Genomic DNA, 20,781 nt, shown 5'->3' on the forward strand with positions numbered 1-20,781 from the left:
ACTGGGGCCTGCAGGTGGAGGTTTGTTCTGGATGTTCCTATTTGGAATGATGTACAGCCCATTAACAGGTCCTATACGTGCAGACCTCTGAGGCCACAATTATTCCCAGCTTGGTAGAATTAGCCTAAGCATTTTATCCCTATTCATGTCACAGTGTGATGAAATAATCTTTTCTATGTTTTATATTTTTTCCACGTATCAATCCAATACACTATATTGAAATAATGCAGATTTCACTTTTAAACCCAGAATCTGGCTTTTATTATAAGGACTGGGATTCACTCTAGGACAAGACAGTTGTTGTAATTGATACAGACTCTATGAAAAAAAAAATGATGTCTATTAACTAAGTTTTGATGAGATAATAGTTGGTCATGATGTCTTTCTGTCTGTGGATATGAGGGATATTTTGGCATTCTATCTACTAATTTTCTGTAATAAATTTCAATCAAATATTCACCCTCAGGATTAATTACGGGTATTGTATTATGCAGATCTTCCTTTAATTATATTATTTCAAAACAGTGATGTATCTAAATATTATAACTTTGTAGATATGTATCATTTCACAACTCCTCACTCACTAAATAGCAGTGTGGCCAGGTAGTGGCTAAAGTGATGGATTCAGAAAAAATATTTGACACACCTCACTCACTATAGAAAATAAGACTTTACTGTCTGAAATAGGTATCCTATTATCTTGTGTTGCGTTGCCTCAATGCACAGACCTCAAAGGTACAGTACATTTCACTGATGTGTTGGAGAAGGATGGGAGAAGGATGTGTTACAATTATTATGGAGCAACCATTAGTGTCATGGATAGTGTCCTGGCTTCAGCTGGGACAGGATTGATATTCTTCATAGTGTATGGTATTATGATATGTTTTGGATTTAGGAGAACAATGATGTTGATAAGACAATGATATTTTAGTTGCTTCTGAGCAGAGCCAAGGACATTTGATTTTTTCAGCTTCTTGTACTGCCCTGCCAGTGAGGGGACTGGGAGGGGCACAAGTTGCTGGGAAGGGGCAGAACCGGGACAGCTGACCTATGCAGGACAAAGGGATATTCCATACCATATAACATAGTGTGAAAAATAATAGAACTTAGAGGAGATAGCCGGGGAGCAGCCACTGCTCAGGGAATGGCTGGGCATCAGTTAGTGAGTTGTGAGCTATTGTATTGTACATTGCTTGTTTTGTGTGTGTATATATATTATGTATGCACACATAGATATGTGTGTATATATAATAATAATTACTGTTATTTCTCTCCTTTTTTTCTGACTTAAGAAATTGTTTTAATCTCAACTTACAGGTTCTACTTTTTTCTCAATTCTCTTCCATCCCACTAGGAGTGGGGGAGTGAGCGAAAGGCTGTGGTGTTTAGCTGTGTGCCAGGTTAGACTACAACAGATAGAAGCTGAAAAGCTGAATGAAAGAAAAAAAAAAAAAGAAAAAGAAAAAGAAACCAACACATAATTCTCCTAAGGCATATCCATAAATGTTATTGATGGCTAGACAGGTAGCCATCCTGCATTTCAACTCATTGACAACCGCACTTGTCCTCACTGGGGGCCTAATTCTTCTAGATATCTTCAGTTGATGGTAATAACAAGCTTAAAATAAGTAGGATTCTGTCTTCTGCTCCTAAATTATTTGCTTTGCACACTAATGATTATCCAAATTAAAATGTCTTCTTTCATTATGTTTTAAGACTCTACTTCAACCATTTCTAGGATTGCTTTAGCAAATTAGAGTGAAAGTTATGTAACATGTCTAGATTCCTACCTTATTCCTGTTTGGATCAAACCTTGTATTTGAATGGCATTTGTCTCTCAGCTTCATCTCTTAGATTCACCTATTAACCTGGTTTCCATTTTGTTTCAGAAGAATGATCAAGATGATCTAATAAATTGTGCTGACCTTTGCTAAGGCAATGTTACATTTCCTCTTTTTGGTTTTATTACACAAACTAGTGTTCACACCACATTGCTGAAGGCCAAATTTTTCAAGTTCAACGTTCATAGTTTTGCATCTTGAAAGTAATCAGGAAGTCCATTGTTACTGCCTTCAGAGTCTTCTTGGGAACGCTTGATACAACCAGAACAAGATACCTGGATATGTAAAGCTCAATTTTAGTACTTAATCTTGGAAAACCAAATAGATTTTTTATTGTATGAGATTAAATATTAATGTATTAATTTAGTCTTTATCCTCTCACTTTTTTTTTACATAAAAGACATTATATCCTTATTTTAGTATTTGTTGACTATAACTGAAACAATTCATCTATTTTCCTTAAATTGTGTTGGACTTTCACATCATATTCAACAGTTTTTCTTAAATTGACTTCAAAGAGATTTTCAGTGATAGGTCTGTAAAAGAGAAAGTGACTTTCTCTCCTATTCTAAGTTTCTTGTGCTACGGATTTTATTTTATGAGCTACCCTAGTTTTGAAGTCAAAATGAATTTGCAGAGTTTTTCTGCAGAATTGTACATTAAACATTACTCAAATACGCCTACAAAAAAACAAGGTTTAGTTTGATTGACTTGTCCCACTGCAGAGTGTGCACCTGCTGTGAAATGAAGTCGCAGAGAAAAAAAGTGGAATAATTTAACTTTTTTATTTGTAAAGATAATCAGGGTTTTTCTGATTACATCTTAACTTCATAAATGTTAAATAACCTATCAGCATCTAGTTGTTGTAAATTATGAAGAAGAGTATTGCTGGGAATATTAACCAAGTAAATCCTTGTTCTTTAGTGAACATGAAAATGTGTTATGGCAGGTTGTCATTGTGCTCATGCTAACTTTGACACCAAATAACAAAACTGCCATTTGCACTTAGGGTAAATTGGTTCACTTGTGCTTTTACGGTTCCTTTTATTCTGACATAAATTTATGAACTCTGGAACTAACCAAGTCATGTGGTTTCCCATCTGACTTTAACAAATATGCCCATTTTGTTTCGTTCAGTCATCAGAGCACTCATAGTAGCAGCAGACTGGCTGCAGATGCTAAAGGCTATTCTGGAACATACAAGGTTGTTTTTTTTTTAACATATTTCTGTGTTGTATGAGTGTATTTCTCTGTATTTTTCAGATTATGAAGTGATCCTCTGATCTTAGCATTCAGTGATTTGCATCAAATTGTGGAAAGATTTCCAGAGAATATTTGAATTTTTCAGGGTACTTTTGTAGTTTTATTTACAGTTTCCTGCTTGCTTCCTCATTTTTTTTTTCTGCAGGCCATGATTATTAGTAGTATAATTCCTAATAATTTAGGAGATGTTTGACATTTGAGATTTCTTTTTAGTATTTCTGCTGAGATATAGGCTGAAGTGCTGGATATGAGTGAGTCAGAAATTTTGAACTAGGTGTCTTTTGCTGCATGTTGCTGATTGGATTCAGTTGTAGTTGCGTATATTTAATCTTCCTTGGGAAACCAGGCATTTTGAATTGTTCAAATTTGTAAGGTTTCTGGCGATTTTTTGCCTAGAATAAATGCAGTTATTAGATGCACAAAAGTGAATTATGTGTCACATTCATAAGTTAGTGGAAGCTTCTTACTGAAAAATCTGGTCTGTCACAAGGACTGGAGGATGAGCTTGCCTTACAAAAAAATCATTTTCTTTCTTGTAGAAGCCATCTCCTATACTTTAAGATCACCCCTCAGCTTTCCTTTGTAGTATCCTTTTGTAGTATGTATTTAAAAATTGTCCCTCTATTTTTTCATTCTTAATTATTTCTCCTTGAAACGTTTACATTAAGAAAATTTTACATTTGTACTTTTTTCTACATTCTGTCTCGTTCTCCTTTCACCTCTTCTTCAGTGGCTAATATCAGTATCTTCTTTATTTCTGTGAACTGATCATCTGAATAAGCTTGGAGCCATTTCAGGGCTATTTTTTCAGCTTTTTAGAGTAACAGCATTTCCTTTGTCCAGCATCTAGTGAGGCAGCATATTCTTATTTTGGGGGGATCTTTGTCCCCTTTTTCTTCTGGTAATTGTGAAAACTTGGTATTTCAGAGATTTTTTTACTCTTCCAAAGTATATCAGTTGTTTATAGTACCCAGAAATTTGAAATGTCCCCAGTTTCTTGTAATTTTTTTTTTTTCCAGTTAATGTGCATATTCACCACACTGGAAAAAAAAATTCTCTTATTAGCTTCAGGGTAATAGTATAAACCCAGATACTTTATCAGAAAAGCACGAAAGCCACAATTAGGAGAAAGAATGGGCTTCTTTTCCAGCATTACAGAAAGATTCTCAAGGTCTGGACAGGGCAGAGAGAAAGAACTGCTGTCTAATGTAGTTGTACTCTGCACACCCTTTGCAAGAAAAAACAAAGAAACAAAAAATCTTTGAGAAGACGTGCAGGAGGAAATAAGAGAATATCCAGGAACCTCTGCCAGTCATTCTGAAGGGATGGCATATGGCTTAGCTTGTTCTGTTGGAGTAATAGATTTTTCAGCCGAACTAGAAAACAAGTAATTGACAGCATGGGAAGATGAATAGAGGGGAAAAAATGTTTGAATTCAAACAAGAGTAAAAATCAGCTTCATTTTCCTTCAACAAAAACTAGAAATTGACAGTTTGTTTTATACCAGCTGGAATGACATGTTTGTTGGCTTAAACTAGTGTACTGTACTTTACTAGTAGAGTAGGCTAACCACCTACACTGAGGTACTGCTGCTGGGCTAACAAGGGATAATTTGCTAAATGGTGGCAATTCACTTCTTTGATCATATGACTCTGTACTCCAAAAGTGGTGCTTAGTAGCTGTTAGCCCTCCAAAATAAAGAAATAAAAGCAGCCTGATTCGCAATTACAAGGTTGCTCCTCTTCCCCAAAGTAGCAATTGGAACACTTGCATTGACTGAAGCGAATTTTGATTTTTAACTAGGGACTGTAATGTGTATTCTCCAGTTGTGATCTGCAGGTGGATCTTTTTCAGCTTATATTTAAATGCTTTTAGTTTCCAGAAGAGGCAGTAGGCAAAACCTCCAGAGGGGCTTGCTTTTAAAATTGCATATGATGAATGTCTCTTTGAAGTTGCCTTACACTGGTGTTAGTATTTCAGATAATCACTGGTTCTTCTGTTTCACAACAGGGATATTCACTGTCGATACGCCTTTGGAATACAACGTTTTACTAAATGCAAGCAGTCCCACTCTGCTAGTGAAGCCAGCAGGTCGGGCACATTTTGCTTTTGTGGATGGCCTAGATCCCTTCACACTGTATGAGATAAGAATACAAGCCTGCCAGAATGGTAAGAGGTTTTTTAAAAGACTCACCTCTGTGACTGGAAGGAAATGGAGATTTGCCAGACAGATTCAACTCAGCAGAACAGATAAAATCTTATTTCTACATCAGAGTGAAATGTTTACCTAGTAAAAAGAAAGCCTAGCACTGAATGAAGCATTAAATATTTCTCCATGTTCTATCATGAATAATTTACGTGGAGATTTAAAAAAAATGAGTTTTAGCTAGTATGTGCCATTTTATTACAAACTCTTCACAAATAGCTTAACAGTTTTTGAACATGCGCACACAGAACAAAATGGGTTCTGCAACTGTTCACCTGGAAGATGTAATGATAAAGACACTATGGAAGAGCCTAAAGATTACAAAATTTCTTAAATATAGTAGAAATTTTTAAAATCCTACTGAAATCTTTCTATAATGATACCTTGGAATCAGTTATCTTCACACCTGTACTGGCGAAAGTCAGGAGTAATTCACTGATGGAGTTGCACTTATTTAAATGAATATTTAATAATGAAATTATGTGAAATGAGGCAGCATTTCATCAGGAGCCTTTTGACTTGAGATTCATCCCATTTTACTGTATTATCTGTTATGTTTGGTAGTCTATTTTAGAAATGTTAAGTCCTGAACTACATCTCAAAGAAAAATTGATGCTAATGGAAGAAAAAAGGAGATTCTGTCACTATTATCCTAATATGTTAGTGAAATCCCAGTTGGCTCCTCCTCAAATTTCTCTCCAAAATTTTTATTATTTTAAGCTTCTTGCACTGATATTGCTCTTACTGGCCTGGGGACATTGCTGCACATTATAATGACCATTAGAAGATCCCAAAGAGTTTTGTGGGGGCAGAATAACAGTTATGATTAGACAGTGTTTGAAAGAACATTTAAATAATTTAACATGGAAAAGAAGCCCCAACCAGTGATTATTTAAATACATTTTATTTTTTATTTTATTACATCTCATAAAGTGTCCTTTTGGTTTTTGCTTCCTTGGATGATTTACTGTATTCATCATGTAAATGTAGCCCTCTATAGAGTCTATTTGAAGAACATGTTTATTTTCTTGAGTTTTCAATTTTTAAAATGACTTGTGTTGGTTGAGGAAGAAACTCTTATCTCCAGACAAACTTCTGGGTTTGTAGGTGGATGTGGAGTGGGTGGCCGCACATATTCAAGAACTGCTGAAGCACCCCCTGTAGAGTTGAGCCCGCCTACTGTTAAAGCAATGGGATCTGCTCTCATTGAAGTGAAATGGGCACCACCTAAGAAACCAAATGGCATCATTACTAACTACTTTATTCACAGGTAAATGCTTTTATCACTTCAGATTCTATAGCCATGCTGAACTGTTTGTTTCTATATTCTTTGATACATTGGGAGGTAAAAAAAAAATGTGGACGTATACAGTAAAGTTTGTCTCCTTTCAAATGCTGTGTTAAGATGTTATATATGGATGGACACACTGAGAATAACAACTGAGAGAAGAATCAAATTCCAAATCTTTAAGTAACAAAAAGCAGGTGAAAATACGTTTTCAAAAATTTGAAGGGACAGACAAAAATTGTAACATAGCTGCTCCTATTGTGTTTACTTACGCTAGTAGGTACATTCTTCAGTCCTCTGGTAGGCGATTGAGAAATTTGGAGTCAGAACAGGAGTAATTCGCTATTCTTGAAATTTTAAAACACAAAAATAGTATTTGGACTCCTAACACACAACAATTTTCTAAGAGGAATTATGTTCTTGCTGTTAAGTAAGTAATCTGGAGTGTGATTTTAGTGCAATTCCATTCTATAAAATTGTCCAGTCTTCCATACAGCTCTTTATGTTGCTTGATGCTCATACTCAGCTGTCTGGGCAGCTGACTGACATTCTCACTCCCTTTGAGGGGCTTCATAAGCTCTGTGTGAAGATTTTTTTACATAGATACTTGCGTTTAGGGAAGTTATCAAAGTAGCAGAGCTCTGTGCCCATTGATCCTTTAAAACCTTTCTGAAGAGATCCTTCTAGAATAGCTTTAGAAAGTCAGAGGACATAAAACTCAAGCCATGTGTTGGAGAGGGATTTAAACTCTGAAGTTCCTGGGTTTTTTTTCAACTACAAATATGTGTGGCAATCACATGCTGGGCTGAACCTGGCTTCCCACACAGAGTTTGGGACTTTTTATTATATTAGAGTTCCAACTGAGAAGACGGGGAACCTAATTACCTTTTTGAATCAGCAGTCTTAATTAATATAAATTCACTTTCGTCTTAAGTACATTAGCAGTCTCTAAAAATTCCTGCTCTCTTGAAATATCCTTTGTTTGCTACTTTTTAATTGTCTGACCAGAAAATACTAAGTCTCCCTCCTGTAAAAAGAGAAATAAAGTGTGTGTTATAGCCTAAGACATGTCCTCACTCTGTTGGTTTTGTAAATAAAGCTGATGATTACTGCTGCTATTCCATGGCAGCCATAGAACGGGAAAACAGGAAATATAATGCAGAAAGCCTGCTTCAATGAAAAATACTGTAAATTGAATTTGACAGCATTTGATGGCATTTGATTATTCTAGTCACAGCCAAACAATGATATAAAGAGTAATATGAAACAGAATGTGTTACTGCCTAGCAGACTCAAAAGCAATAAACCTTCCTGCAATGTGACACAATCACTTCACAATCATAATTGTAGCCTGTTTGATACCTCTGAGTACAGCAGAAGGGCACTGACTGACATAGATACATTTTGTTTTTTATTTAAAGTGAAATGAAAATGGCGCACTGGGGCTCCAGATACAATCGTTATATTCACCTACATAGGCATGAATCACTTGGCAGTTATTTCAGCTGAAGTTTAAATGTGCTTAGACAACAACAATATCAAATCTTTCTCAGATAGCTGCAAAAAAAATCAGAAATGGGATGTAAGCACATAGTTCTTTTTCATTTTGTAGCCACACATAGCCTTACGTTGTTATAGCAGCAAGGCTGCAGTATTTCCATGGGAAGTTATAGCATGTATTTTCTTCTTCATCGTGTACCTTTTCCTTACTGCATCCTCACCAAAATAAATTCATTAAATCTGGAATGTTTAGGGAGTTAGTGTGTGTACAGATCTTTGCATTAAAATGACAAGACTCATGCTTGCTCCTTGAATTATAAAAGCATTGGTGGGTTTGCAGCCATTTTGTTAGAAACTGAACAATTAAAATGTTAGTCTAAGATAAAAGATACAGTGATGTTTTATTTTTGATTCATATAATAGTCTTAAACGCAGATCTGAAGCTTTTAAAGTTTTCCAGCAAGGACCATGACTTAGCAGAGATTGGGAATGATGTAAGATGTGGTCCATGAGACAATCACCCATTCTACTCCTCTTCCCATTCATCATTATATAACATCCTTGTGCTCTGGAAAAAATAGTTTTATGGAAACAGGTGATGTATTTCTTCTTTTAATAAGATACAGGTAACATCAGCTAATGGAACTGTTCTCTGTTGACGACCTGCACATGTGTAGGATGCATAAGGTGACTCAGTATTGCCTGTAAAATTATAAGGAGTTGGGTTCATATCTGGTTTAAGGGCATTTCTGATTTTTGTGCCTAAGTCTCAGCATCAAGTTCTGCAAGATTGTTATTTAGTGCAAATATGTGAGTCTGTAATCTAGCTCTCATTAGCTGAGCAATTCTAATGCGGAGAAAACAACAGACAATTTTAGACACAGGAGATGTCCCTGTGGCTGTTGACTGTTCTGACTTGCAGTGTACAGGCTTCTAAGCTGATTCTATATGATATCTTCACCACCTGCACTTATACTCGTAGCAGTGAACTACACTAGAGACAACTTCCAAGGCACACAGATCTAACCCTAATGGGTGAATATATCAATGAATATAAGAACTACTGAAGAGTTTTACTCGTATCTGTAATTGGTATCTTAACTAGCATGTTACATGCAGTAATCTCAGTTTCCTTTGGTTGATTTTTTATATTAACTTATTATTATTAATTAATTTAATATTGTAAATAGAAAAAAGAAAACTATAAAAATACATGAACTACAGTAGTAGAGACTTACTGTAAGTAAGGCTGCTTTGTTCAGTTGGATATGAAATTGTAGAGGGGGGATTATTGTTGATGTTGCATTATTCCTCCCCAAAATCATTTGAGAGTGTTTTACCCCAAGGCCAACAGGCACCACTAAAACATGTACTTTTGTTGCACAATGACAGATAAATATGTGGTTAAGAATTCTGGATTGACCTCAGGGGTTCACAGAGTATCCCTTCTACACAAGGAAGCTGAGGAGTCAGAGTTGCAGTTAGTGTTGCAGCCTTCTGCATATAGCTCTATTAGACATCTGTCACAAAGAAGATTATATTTTCCTCTTCATGTCATCTTGCTCCAATTGGTTGCGGGGCAGGGAGAATTTGCCCTTATAAAAATAACTGTATCTGAGCATCTTTAAAATGAATGTAAGCAGCAAATCAGACCTTGCAGATTAAGAGACAGCTTCCAGCTCTTGGAAATGTTATTCTCCTTTGCAGCTCATTGTACATAAGAAACACTTCCAGTTAAATGAGCAGTTGAATCTTAAATCTTAAAACGATTGAAATGATTACAGACTGTTCAGCCACTTCTGTTCAAAGTTTATTCATACATGAAGATATTCTGGTTTTTAGCACCACAGATGGAACCATTTACCTAACCATAAGTTTCATTCATTAAATATTCAACAGTAATAAGATCTAAATACTTAACCAGACTACATTGTACAGATTTGCTTGTGGATGAGATTACAGTTGGTGGCAAATTTGATCTTCCACTGTGAAAAACTGTTTATCACAGACTTTGTAAAATTTATAAAACATAAATTTATGTATTCATTTAAGTGCCTCAGCACTTATCCAGACAAGACAGGTATTAAATGCAACTTTATTGCACTATAACATGCTATCCATTATTGACAGAGATCTTTAGCCATGTTTTTTGAGTACAGAAGGAGAAGACTTTATATTTAGATGTGGGAAAAAGGCATAGTAGTGATTCAGCGTTCAGAATTGTGTTTTGCATTAAGTCAGTGAGCAAGATCCAAGGGATAGTTCTGCGCTGGGCTTGTACTAAAAATACCTGATGGAATTTGGGGGTCAAAAAGGAATTTTGCACCCCCACTCTATTTCATTGTGTTGTAAGAGAGAATTGCTAGGGAATCTTTCTGGTCTGTTCTACTTGCCATTCTTCAACCACTTCTGCCAACCAGTTCTCAGTATCAACACATCTTATAATTTGCATCTTTCACTACACTAGAGACCTTTTACCTCAAAACTCCTGTTCTGAGGTAAACACTCTACACAGTTGCCCACACAGCCTGCTTATTACAGACTTAGGCAAAAGTTCTCTTGTTTCGAGTAAGAATGTGATGTGCTCATACATGCCTTATATATGTATACGCGCAAAGGATGAATAAACTATGGTGTACACATATGGATTCTTTATATTTTTCAAATTTGCATTTATGTACATGGATATGTATTATTATAAAGCAGCTAGGATTATCCATTTTTAAAAATCATTGCATTTTGTATTTTTGAAGGTAATACCTAGCATTGCTCTAGAAAGATTAAAAAAAAAAACAAACCAGAATTCTGCAAAATGCAGATTTTTTCTTGCCAAAAAAAATCATCTTCAGCTTATGTGTGCATGGAGTGATGATGACACCTGGTAGGCAGACAAACCAATTTTACTTCTGCAAATTTGCCCTACTTGCAATAAATGTGGCAGACAATGTAATTTGTTTTTTTGTTGTTGGCAAGAAGAGTGAAAGTGCTTTTATGTTTTGCAAAGGCCAAGGTTCCTGTGAAGAGTAGGAAAAGTACTGAAATTCATGTGCAGTACAGCACGGCCGTCACTGAGATTTATCACAGTGTTTAAATGTAACCAACTTAATTTCACACAAACATTTTTATGCCAAGTGAAAGAATTGATTTGATAACTCTGTTTTGAAGATGAGTGCTTTCCTTTTTACATCTGTTGTAAATTATGTATTAGAAGAGACCACATTAGAAAAGGGGTGAGGCTCATCTGTAATCATCTCTGATACCCAGAATATCTCCAGGTTCAACACAAGCAGATGTGTGGTAGGAATGGCTGCTATATATACAAATATGTGCGTATGTATACATACATATATAAATAAAGAAAAGGTAAGTAAAAAAATAAAAATCCATAGCCAAAAGCCTATACAGTTAATTGTCTTCATATATCTTACTTTGTATTTTCAAATAAATTTTTATTTTTGAAACAGAAACAGCACTGGAAAAATATACCGTTTATTATAAAAAGAACTCTTTGTGATATTTTAATGAGTTTTTGTGATAGGGCTGCAAATTCTGCCGAGTTGTTTATGCACAAGGGATTGCTTATTCCATTTGCAAGAACAAATGGTATGATTATTGTGACCAACCTAGAATTAAAAAGTGTTCAACTTTGGTTTTGAGGCCATGTTAGAATATTTATCCCTTATTCACTGGGTAACATTTTGCTATAATAATTTAGGCTAAGTTTTCTGTAAATGAGCAGTCCTGAGGTGCGTACCTCCAGTAAGATTTTGATTTTGAGAAATGTTGAAAAATTGCATCCGTATTGTAATTCAAGTCCTTACTTTTCAACAAAAATAGTTTTCTAATTTCATGCTCTAAAATTTTTAAATTCTCATCTCTGATGTATTCTGTCCTGAAAAAACAATGTGCCTTCAGATGTTGCAAATCTGATACCATGGAGCATAACAGAATACCTGTTTGAAATGTTTTGTAGTATTCTTCTCAATGAAGGAAAATAACGATTAAATAATTGCCTCAAAAATTCTTTTTCACTATTGAGCACCTAACACAGGTTCACAGAAATACTTTTAAGACAGAGAGATGGGTAAGCAGTTCCTTGCATGTGTGTAATGGATAGAAATACGTTCTGTACTTTTGTAAGCTGCAGGCTGAACTTTGAACTTCAGTATCCACTACCGTGTGACTGTTAAAAGTTATTTTCAATTTTAAATGAATTGTCTTTGGTTTCATTTCAGACGTCCTGTGGGCAGTCAAGAAGACTTGCTTTTGTTCATCTGGGCTGAGGGAGCTTTGGAATTTATTGATGCATCCGACGCTCTACAGCCTTTCACTCTCTATGAGTATCGTGTCAGAGCTCAAAATGCTGTGGGGTCGGTGGACAGCCTGTGGGCTTCAACCCAAACGCTGGAGGCTTCCCCATGGGGCATGGCAGCCCCTTGGGCACAAGCAACAAGTGCGTACTCAGTGCGGTTGAATTGGACCCAGCCTGTGTCTCCCAATGGCGTTATAACTCTGTATCGAGTCGTCTACCAAGAAAAGCGCAGTGATCCAACGTTCAGCACCCCGGCTGTTACAGCACTAACTGTGACGGTAAGAATTCACCAAGAAAAACAGGTTTGGTTGTTTTTATGCTGCTTTGATAGCTGTGATAGTTTAAAGTCTCATTTTACATGGATTTGGAAAGTGGAGTTTCCAGTTGCCAGTATTTTTTTGTTCTAAATTTTGGGATTAGTCCAGTGAAGACTGAAACATTTCATGTCAATATGTAATCTTTAGTAGATTCAAGTCAGTTGCTCAGAAACATACACAGCTCATGTGTCTCTACATTCAGGAAAAGGTATGACAACATTGTGTAAATTAGTGAAGGAAGTGGTTGTGTTTTGTGCAGTTACCACTACAATTCCTATCTGTATGAGACATCTCAGTCTTCCTACAGAAAGACAGCATCTAGACAGGCAGTAGAACTATACTGCTGTATATTAGGATAGCTGCTGTATTTGGCAGCCCCCTGAAAATAAGGCTTTAGAAAATGCTTAAGGTGGTTTTAATAAGGTTGGGTTTCCACAGCCGTGCCACCTCAACTCCATAAACCCAGAATTTTGCCCAAATGAAATTCACAGTCCATGTTCTTACTGGATATTACTGAAAAGCCACTAAACTTTTAATTAAGCAATTAATTAGTGTTCTGTTTGACAATCATGTAGGATCATAAAGTACAATCTCCGGAATACCCAGTAGTAACCTTGAAGTAACAACCTTAGACAAACCTTGACAAGAAAATATGGGGGAAGTTTCCAGTTCAGGAATCTCATGTACTCTTGGAAGCCCAAATGTATTGTAATTGTAATACGTTCTTCTGAAAAAGAAGGCCAATCCTGAAGAGAATGCTAGGAATATGTTATTTGTGCTTCTGAAAGCCTGAAGTTGCATTTCCATTATACAGTGTGGTAGCTTTTAAAAAGTAGATTGGAATTCTAAAGTTATTGGATTTCAGTAGGATTATTGTATTTCACTCCTTTGGCTTGTTTTTTAAAAATAATCACAATCATAACTGTGATGAAACACCTACAATTTTAAAACCAGCAAAATGGTAGGGCTTCTAACACTCTACTTCAGCAGCATGCAGTGTGTTGCTGAGCATCAGAATTGACCTGGCCAGTCATGCATTGCAATATCTTCTAAGCATGCCAACAACAACACAAAATGTCCAAGATGGTTGTATTGTGGGTAATAAAACCTACCAAAACGACCCTTTAAATAACATTGCCACAGACTGTTTCTTTAACAGCATCAGTTAAAGATCTTTTAAATTAACAAGCTATTATTTACTGAATTAGTATTTTTCTGGCTCCAGAATGCTCTTCTTTCCCCAAACACTATCCTGAATCAAAATTAGATTCTGGCAGCATATGCATAGCTACTCTACTAGTGCTGTGGTGGAGCTGACTTGCCTATTTTTTGTACTGTCCTTTGTAGTGAATTTTATCAAATAATTATGATCACTCTGAAAGTAATGCCTCTTAACTTATTTCCATGGAAACTACAACAGATGCAAAGAACACTGTGTTATAGAGCAAATTCTAAGCTACAAAGCACCATTTTTCAACATAGTCACCACCATTAGCTGCACATTTTCACCAGATGACAAGAGCCTGCACGCTGTGCTGGTAAAAATCTGCATGGCCATCCAGAACGTGGCTTGTCTTTCATGTTGCTGACACCACTGCTGAAATACACCACCCGCTGCCTCACCGTGCTCACATCCCCTGTTCAGTCTGCATAAACACTCAGCAAGCATTGATGAATGTCAATGGATGCCATTTTTTCTGCATGGAGGAATTCACTGACACACCTCTGCTTCATATGCTCTTCCATGTCAGATGCCATTGAGTCAGACTGGCCCTCTGCTGCCATCTGTCTCATGGTAGCAAAATGTAAGGGAATGCTGGGGGGGAAGGTTCTACCTCTACTGCCATACCACCAACATCCACCTCTGATGTTGTGGGCCAACATAATGAAATAGAAGGCATTACTTTTGGATTAGCCCTCGTAGTTTTAGTGTAGTTTTTTTTTTTTTTATTTTCAAATATTATTCTACCCTCTGGGGAGAAATCTTTCTACACAGCCCTTCCATCAGTTGCACTCACTTTAAGCTGTTGCAATTGCATTAACTCAGTAGAGTTACTGCTGATTTATACCAAGGAGCTGAGAACTGAATCCTCCCTCTTCCGTTCTGAATATAGCGGAACAGCTAAAGCTTTGAATCAAAGTTATTGACACAGTGCATAGAGTCCTGTTATCAAAGATATCTTCTGGAGGTCAGGTCAATTATCCCAACAGGCAAAAACCCGGACAGCAACTTTCAAAGTTATAGCCCCTTTAAAACAGTTTTATCATGAAATTGCTGGAATACCCTTAACTGTAGCTTAGCGAATGAGACACTTTAATTAAAATGTAATTTTATTGAAGGAACTAGCATTTCAATGATTAAACTTCTGCCCCTTTAAAATATAGCTTTCAGGGGTACTAGGCTAAATCATTTAATCTCCTAAAGCATCTCTATTGGAGCTCCCTCGTGGGATACGCCATTAGTCATTCTCTCACACAAGCTTCCATGTTACAAGCAAGACTTAAAGTATTAAGGGAGCAATGAGTTCGGTCCTTTATTTAATCTGTTAGACTCCATTTTTATCCCATTAGATTATTCCAGAACAAAAGCAGTGCTAGAATCACGGTAGCTGATCCCCCCCCCTTGCTCTTGTTGGTTGTACCCTGGTTGTTTGCCACAAGATGTAAAGCTTGACTAAAGTCAGAACACAATCTTGGTGGCACTGAAGGATGCATATAACTGCTAATACCATACCAGACCATTCTAATGGGGCAGCTTCTTTTCTGCCAATTTCCAAAGGCAAATGGGGAGCATCTTGGGTTTCCAAACCATTTGATAGTTTCATGCAGTCTACTTTTGTAAGATGTAGCTATTTCTTCTCCAGTGAAGGTATATTAATCTGTATTTGAACTAATGTATCAAAGTTGTAGCTGTCCAGTACTGTAAGGTTATCACTGACCCCTGAAATTCTGCAGTGCCTGTGGAGACAAAAATGAGAACTCCACTCTGAGAGCAAAAGCTGATACCACTCACACGAAGGATTCCCCTGCAGCATCAGTTGCTGATGATGTACACGTGAGCCTTATTGAGGGTTTGCTGTTAAAAAGTAAACTTCCCTGGCTTGTTTGGCCAGGAGTATAGTGACGGATGGTAGGTGACAGCAAGTTAAATTGACATTTTGGTTTATTTGTAGAACAAAGTCAAGTCAAGACTGGTTACAGCAGTTCAAGCTGCTTCTACAACATCTTCCAGTTCAGTTTAACAATCTAAAGGGAGAAGTGTCTTGTTGACAACACTAATGTCAGACAGATGTGCTTATAGAGGAATGGATTGATGTTAAGTTCTCATTTACAGAAACCTGCATAAAATTACCAGATTGACAAAGCAGACTGCTTACCCTTGTGAGCACAGGGCTTAAGCTTGTGAATGTAGGATCCACAGCTGATTTCACTGTAAAGCCAGTACCAGCAAATGGCAGCAAAACGTCAGAGTTGTTTAGCTGTTGTATGTCAAATGTCACTGTGAGATAAAAACGTGGGCAAGTTTGGACTTTTCCTCAGTAGATGTATTGTGGATATGTAATACTGTCCCTCCCGTGACAATTGTATCAAGTAGTTAGTTGCTTATTGTGAGCAAGAGAATTCAATCAAGCCAAGAAGATGAGTAAAAAGTTTAAGAATATGCAGCTGTTAGAATGCTTGGAGAAGGACAGGAGGAAGCAAAAAGCACCTAGAAGTGAGGGTTGTACAGAAAAAACCCTGCCTGCATTCAGCAGTGACCCCTGTTGTTGTTCTGCAGAATTAAGACTTTTGCATGTCAAGCCTGCCTTCTTACAGGATGTTAAGAGAGAGGTGTGAGCATTGCAGGCCTTCTACCTTGGGAATCTTACATCTGTGCCTACCTGGAAGCATAGGTCTATACATGTTGTGTTCTTGCGATGTGAAGCCCTCAGCCCAGATTTATCCTACTAAGATTTTTTTTGGCATAGCTATGTCAGCTTGGGGTGTAAAAAATTAACATGTCTCTTAGCTGATATTGCTGCACCGGCAAAGTCCTTGGTTTGGACGCAGCTATGCTAACAGTTGAGAACATATGTTGGCTTACCTTACATAATGTGGGGAGATGGTATATAACCACACTGGCCAAGTCCTCTTGGCAGATGCTTTATCTCTGGTAGGGAAATCTGTAGACATATTGCAGAATAGCAATAATAATAGAGCCCTTGGTAGGAAAATAAGGCTTTGGCTTGCATGATTATGCTTTTATAACCAGGCACTAATTTTTACATTGGATATATAATTAGAATTTAAAAAAAAAAAAAAAACTGCTTACTGTAAAGCTGCATATGTAGTATATTGCTATCAGAAAAAAAATCTTAACTGACGAGTACTACCATTTACACAAGCCGCCTAACCAGCATTACAGATCTCTGGAGACTTGCATCCAGAGTTAGTTCCTTTCTATTGATCACATTCAGAAGTACTAAATACATCTGTGTGTGATCTTTCATTTCTCTTTCCTCTTATAGACCATTGACAATTTGACAGTGTTGGACGTATCACTTTAATAATAACATTCAGTAGTGCAACACATAGGACTGCACATTACAGCTTCCTTAAAGAGGGAATGTAGACCACAGCCACCAGAATAAGAAAAACATGCCAAAGAGAAGGAGTGGTGAAATATACATACCTGTTTCATATGCCTGAGAAACTGACTGAATTAGAAGAAAACAAGAGGAGGGTAAAGGGAGGAATCCCCACACAAGCCATAAATTCAGAAGATATGCTACTTAGTAAAGAATGAAAGCTGTAAATGGCAGTGGAGGGCAAAAGTTAATTAGGCTCCATGCTGCTGTTAGGGAGTGGAAAGTAACCACAACCAGAAGCAAGATGGCTGCTCCAGCAATGCCCTAGTACAGCCAAAAGATCATCTCTTTAGCTCTGCAAGGGCTTCTGGGTTAGGGGGAAATCATACACAGGTGACTAATTTTTTTATGGTTCACAGCCGATCAAAGTGAAATTCAGCAGCTGTTCAGGACAAGTGACCACTCTAACGGCTGTAATATAACCTGCTAAATAGAGAGGGAATTGCATGAGAGCAAGAGGTTAGCTGTGATTATCGGCAGGTGAGTGCTTTATTGAAGTTGAAAGACCATTAACATTGATGGAGTAATTATTTCAACTTGAAAGTAATTACCTTGATGGGTGATAACTTCTCCAGTGTTCCCAGATTTGATTGGACCAAACAATTGTGAACTCTTGAAGCCTAGAAAAATATTACAACAATACTGCAATGTTTAAATTACTGAAACCACTGTTAGAGTATTTTAATTACACTTAACAGTGAAAAGATTTTAACTTGCAACAACTGGTGACCTCTCATGTATAGAGACATTTGCTTTCTAATTCCAATGAAATGACCCACACCTACCACGTGTGTGCTATATGTGATGGGTTTCCAAATGAATCATGATATTTAAAAGCAATTTTTAAGATTCAGAGCCTCGTTAGCACAGTTTCAGGAAGGACTTGTACTGGAATTGCAGTAATTGTTTTATTTGCCAGGAAAGCCCAATAATCTAAAATGCTTCCTGTCTCTAAAGTCTGTTAAGCTTACATGGGATGAATACAGGACGAGAGCTCCTTCACATTGAAGGCTGCTAAAAAAAAAAACAAAAAAACGTGCAGGCAATCTGTGTCTCACAGACTGTTGTTTCCATGCTGCTGCAGAATATGCTGGATTTGGCACTACAGCTCAGTTTAAATAAGCATTTGGATTGGCACTACGATGCCCCTCCAGAAACTGATTAAGTGCTTCAGTAAGCCCCACCTATCAAGACAGACATGCAGAATTGCCTAATTAGAGCAGAAAGGACAAAATGGATTGTTGCACAACTTCAATAATTTTGAAGTACTATGGTAATAGAAGTGGATGAGAAAGTGAGAAAGAAAGAGATTCCAGCTCCAGCCACTTCTATTTATACCATCATTGCTGTAACCAAGGCCGCTTCAGTGTCTCCCTGGATGTCTTCTGCAGCCACAGAAATATAACTTTACACCCTGGGGAGCTCTGCCAAGAATTAAGGAATCCTTGTTAGTTAGGATGCAGGGCCGTAAGGAAAGGTTTACCTGGCATCTGTGAGGTCTTAATATCTGAAGGTTGCAGGAAAGGAGTTTATTTCATTAGTTATTTGCTTCAATATTTTCTCCCTAATTCAGTTTAGTTAACATAACTTTGCCCTTCGAAAAAATTGTAGACCAGAAGTAAGACCAGGGATAGAATTGTGTTTGTCCGTGCCTAATCACACAGCCTACGTGATTGTGACTAATATGACTCAAATAGACAAGTGAAGTAGATTTTTGTGAGTAATACAGGGTTGGCAGATTCCGCATCTCACAACAATTTTCCTTGATTATTCCAAACCATAAATGTTACCGTGTGTTTTCATGCCAGTACTTTCAAACATAATTAAAAAAAAAAAAAAAGAAAATAACAGTATGTTGATAGTCTCTTTCAGAAACTATAGTTATTTTACAATCCTTGTATGTTTTCTGTTGTTCTTACTGCTGCTTCAGACATACTTTCAGTTGTGATCTAATTTTTCTTTGACAGCCCAGTCTGTGAAGTAAGGCTTCCCTTCTGAAAGAAAGAATCATGAGTTCCTTAGGTTTTTTTTGACATAAGTGATAATCTTTTTTTTTCTTCTCTATTTTTTTCTTCTCTATTTAAGGACTGATTCAGGGTCATTCCAGTTACTGCCATGTTGCTCAGTGACTGCATTTAATATCGGTTTGGAGTTTTAACTCCTCTTACTTACCCAGGGTTGGGTGTATCACAGTGAGGCATATTGGGTTCTCTGATGTAGCTGAGGAGCTGCAAGGTGAACCTGTGGAACTGTGTGCTGGTAGGCATAAGTAAGAGCAGTCTAAAGGCTGCTCAAATAGCAACATCTGCCAGTGAAGCTCCTGAAGTCACTTTCAGCTGCAGAGAAAGTCAGTTGATTAGAGCAGAATGTCTGGATCAATAGGTAATTTTTTCTACAAAGAAATTACTTCTCTTTTTGGAAATATCTGGCATATTTTATCCTTGGGTTTCTCCTTGTGCAGGATCCAGTTTTCACCCATTCCATAATTCTTTTTCATGGAGTGAAACACGTGTAGAATCAAGTCTTCCCAAGAGATGTTTACATTGTCTAACTTCAGGCATCTAGCCTAGATCAGAGCAGTAACCTCCTCTACAGACTATGAAGCCTCCAGAACAACTAAGGCAGGGGCATTTACCACCTTTGGGCTGCACCTGTTTGCACTACACTGCTTATGCCTAGTGTGCTCATGTTCCACCAGTCTCAGGCTAAAGATGGTGGTTGATTTTAAACTGATTAATCAGGTCGTTTTTCCTAACGGGGTTCTATAGGTAGACAGATTTAAAAGATAGCACCTTCCAACAGAAGATGGTACCAGGCAGCAGTCTGGAAGTGGTAACCTCTTGTTTGTGTAGCTGCTGTCATAAGAAAGTAGGCAACTCCATGACAAGCGTCATGTCTAAGCACATAATACCTAAAATGGGATTGTATATATGCTCTGTATCCTGTTTCTCTATATATGCTTTTATATGTGCTTTCAATTTATGCTTTTCTCTGTGACGTGTTTCCATAAGACTTGCATTTGACTTGTGAAAACATGAACAAGTTTATCAGTTGCTACAGAAAAACAACATTGGTAGGGTGTTTTCTAATTTGTAAAAACAAAACAAAGACTCCCACAAAACTTCACCTTTTAAAGTTTGATTGATGATCAAGACATATAAGGGACATTCTTCCCTTTGTGCCATACTGTGTTTGACTGCGCTAAATCTGCTTTTAAAATAAAGTTTTGGTAAGCTATAGATGCTTTTTCATATATTACTAGGATATAAAAGTGGAGGAGGAAATTTGCTGGGTAATATGTACAGCTGTTTTTTCAAATTAGATATGTGTTTAAAAATGCTTAATTGGATTTGACTAGATTTTAATTCACATTTAACCAACATTCTTAAGTGTTAAGTTATCAGGCAATTCCAAGATAACTCTCTT

General features: G+C 37.0%; 1 protein-coding gene across 1 annotated transcript in view; it reads left to right on the forward strand.

The window, feature by feature from the left end:
* The window catches only part of USH2A (usherin), a 373,387-nt gene that overhangs the window by 310,626 nt on the left and 41,980 nt on the right, over nucleotides 1–20,781 (forward strand). The window contains exons 58-60 of the mRNA XM_021393255.1: nucleotides 5,115–5,273; nucleotides 6,418–6,580; nucleotides 12,334–12,688. Coding sequence (XP_021248930.1) covers nucleotides 5,115–5,273; nucleotides 6,418–6,580; nucleotides 12,334–12,688 — 677 coding nt within the window. The remainder of the gene's footprint in view (nucleotides 1–5,114; nucleotides 5,274–6,417; nucleotides 6,581–12,333; nucleotides 12,689–20,781) is intronic.

The sequence above is a fragment of the Numida meleagris genome, chromosome 3 (assembly GCF_002078875.1).
Source record: "Numida meleagris isolate 19003 breed g44 Domestic line chromosome 3, NumMel1.0, whole genome shotgun sequence".
Classification (NCBI taxonomy): Eukaryota; Metazoa; Chordata; class Aves; order Galliformes; family Numididae; genus Numida; species Numida meleagris.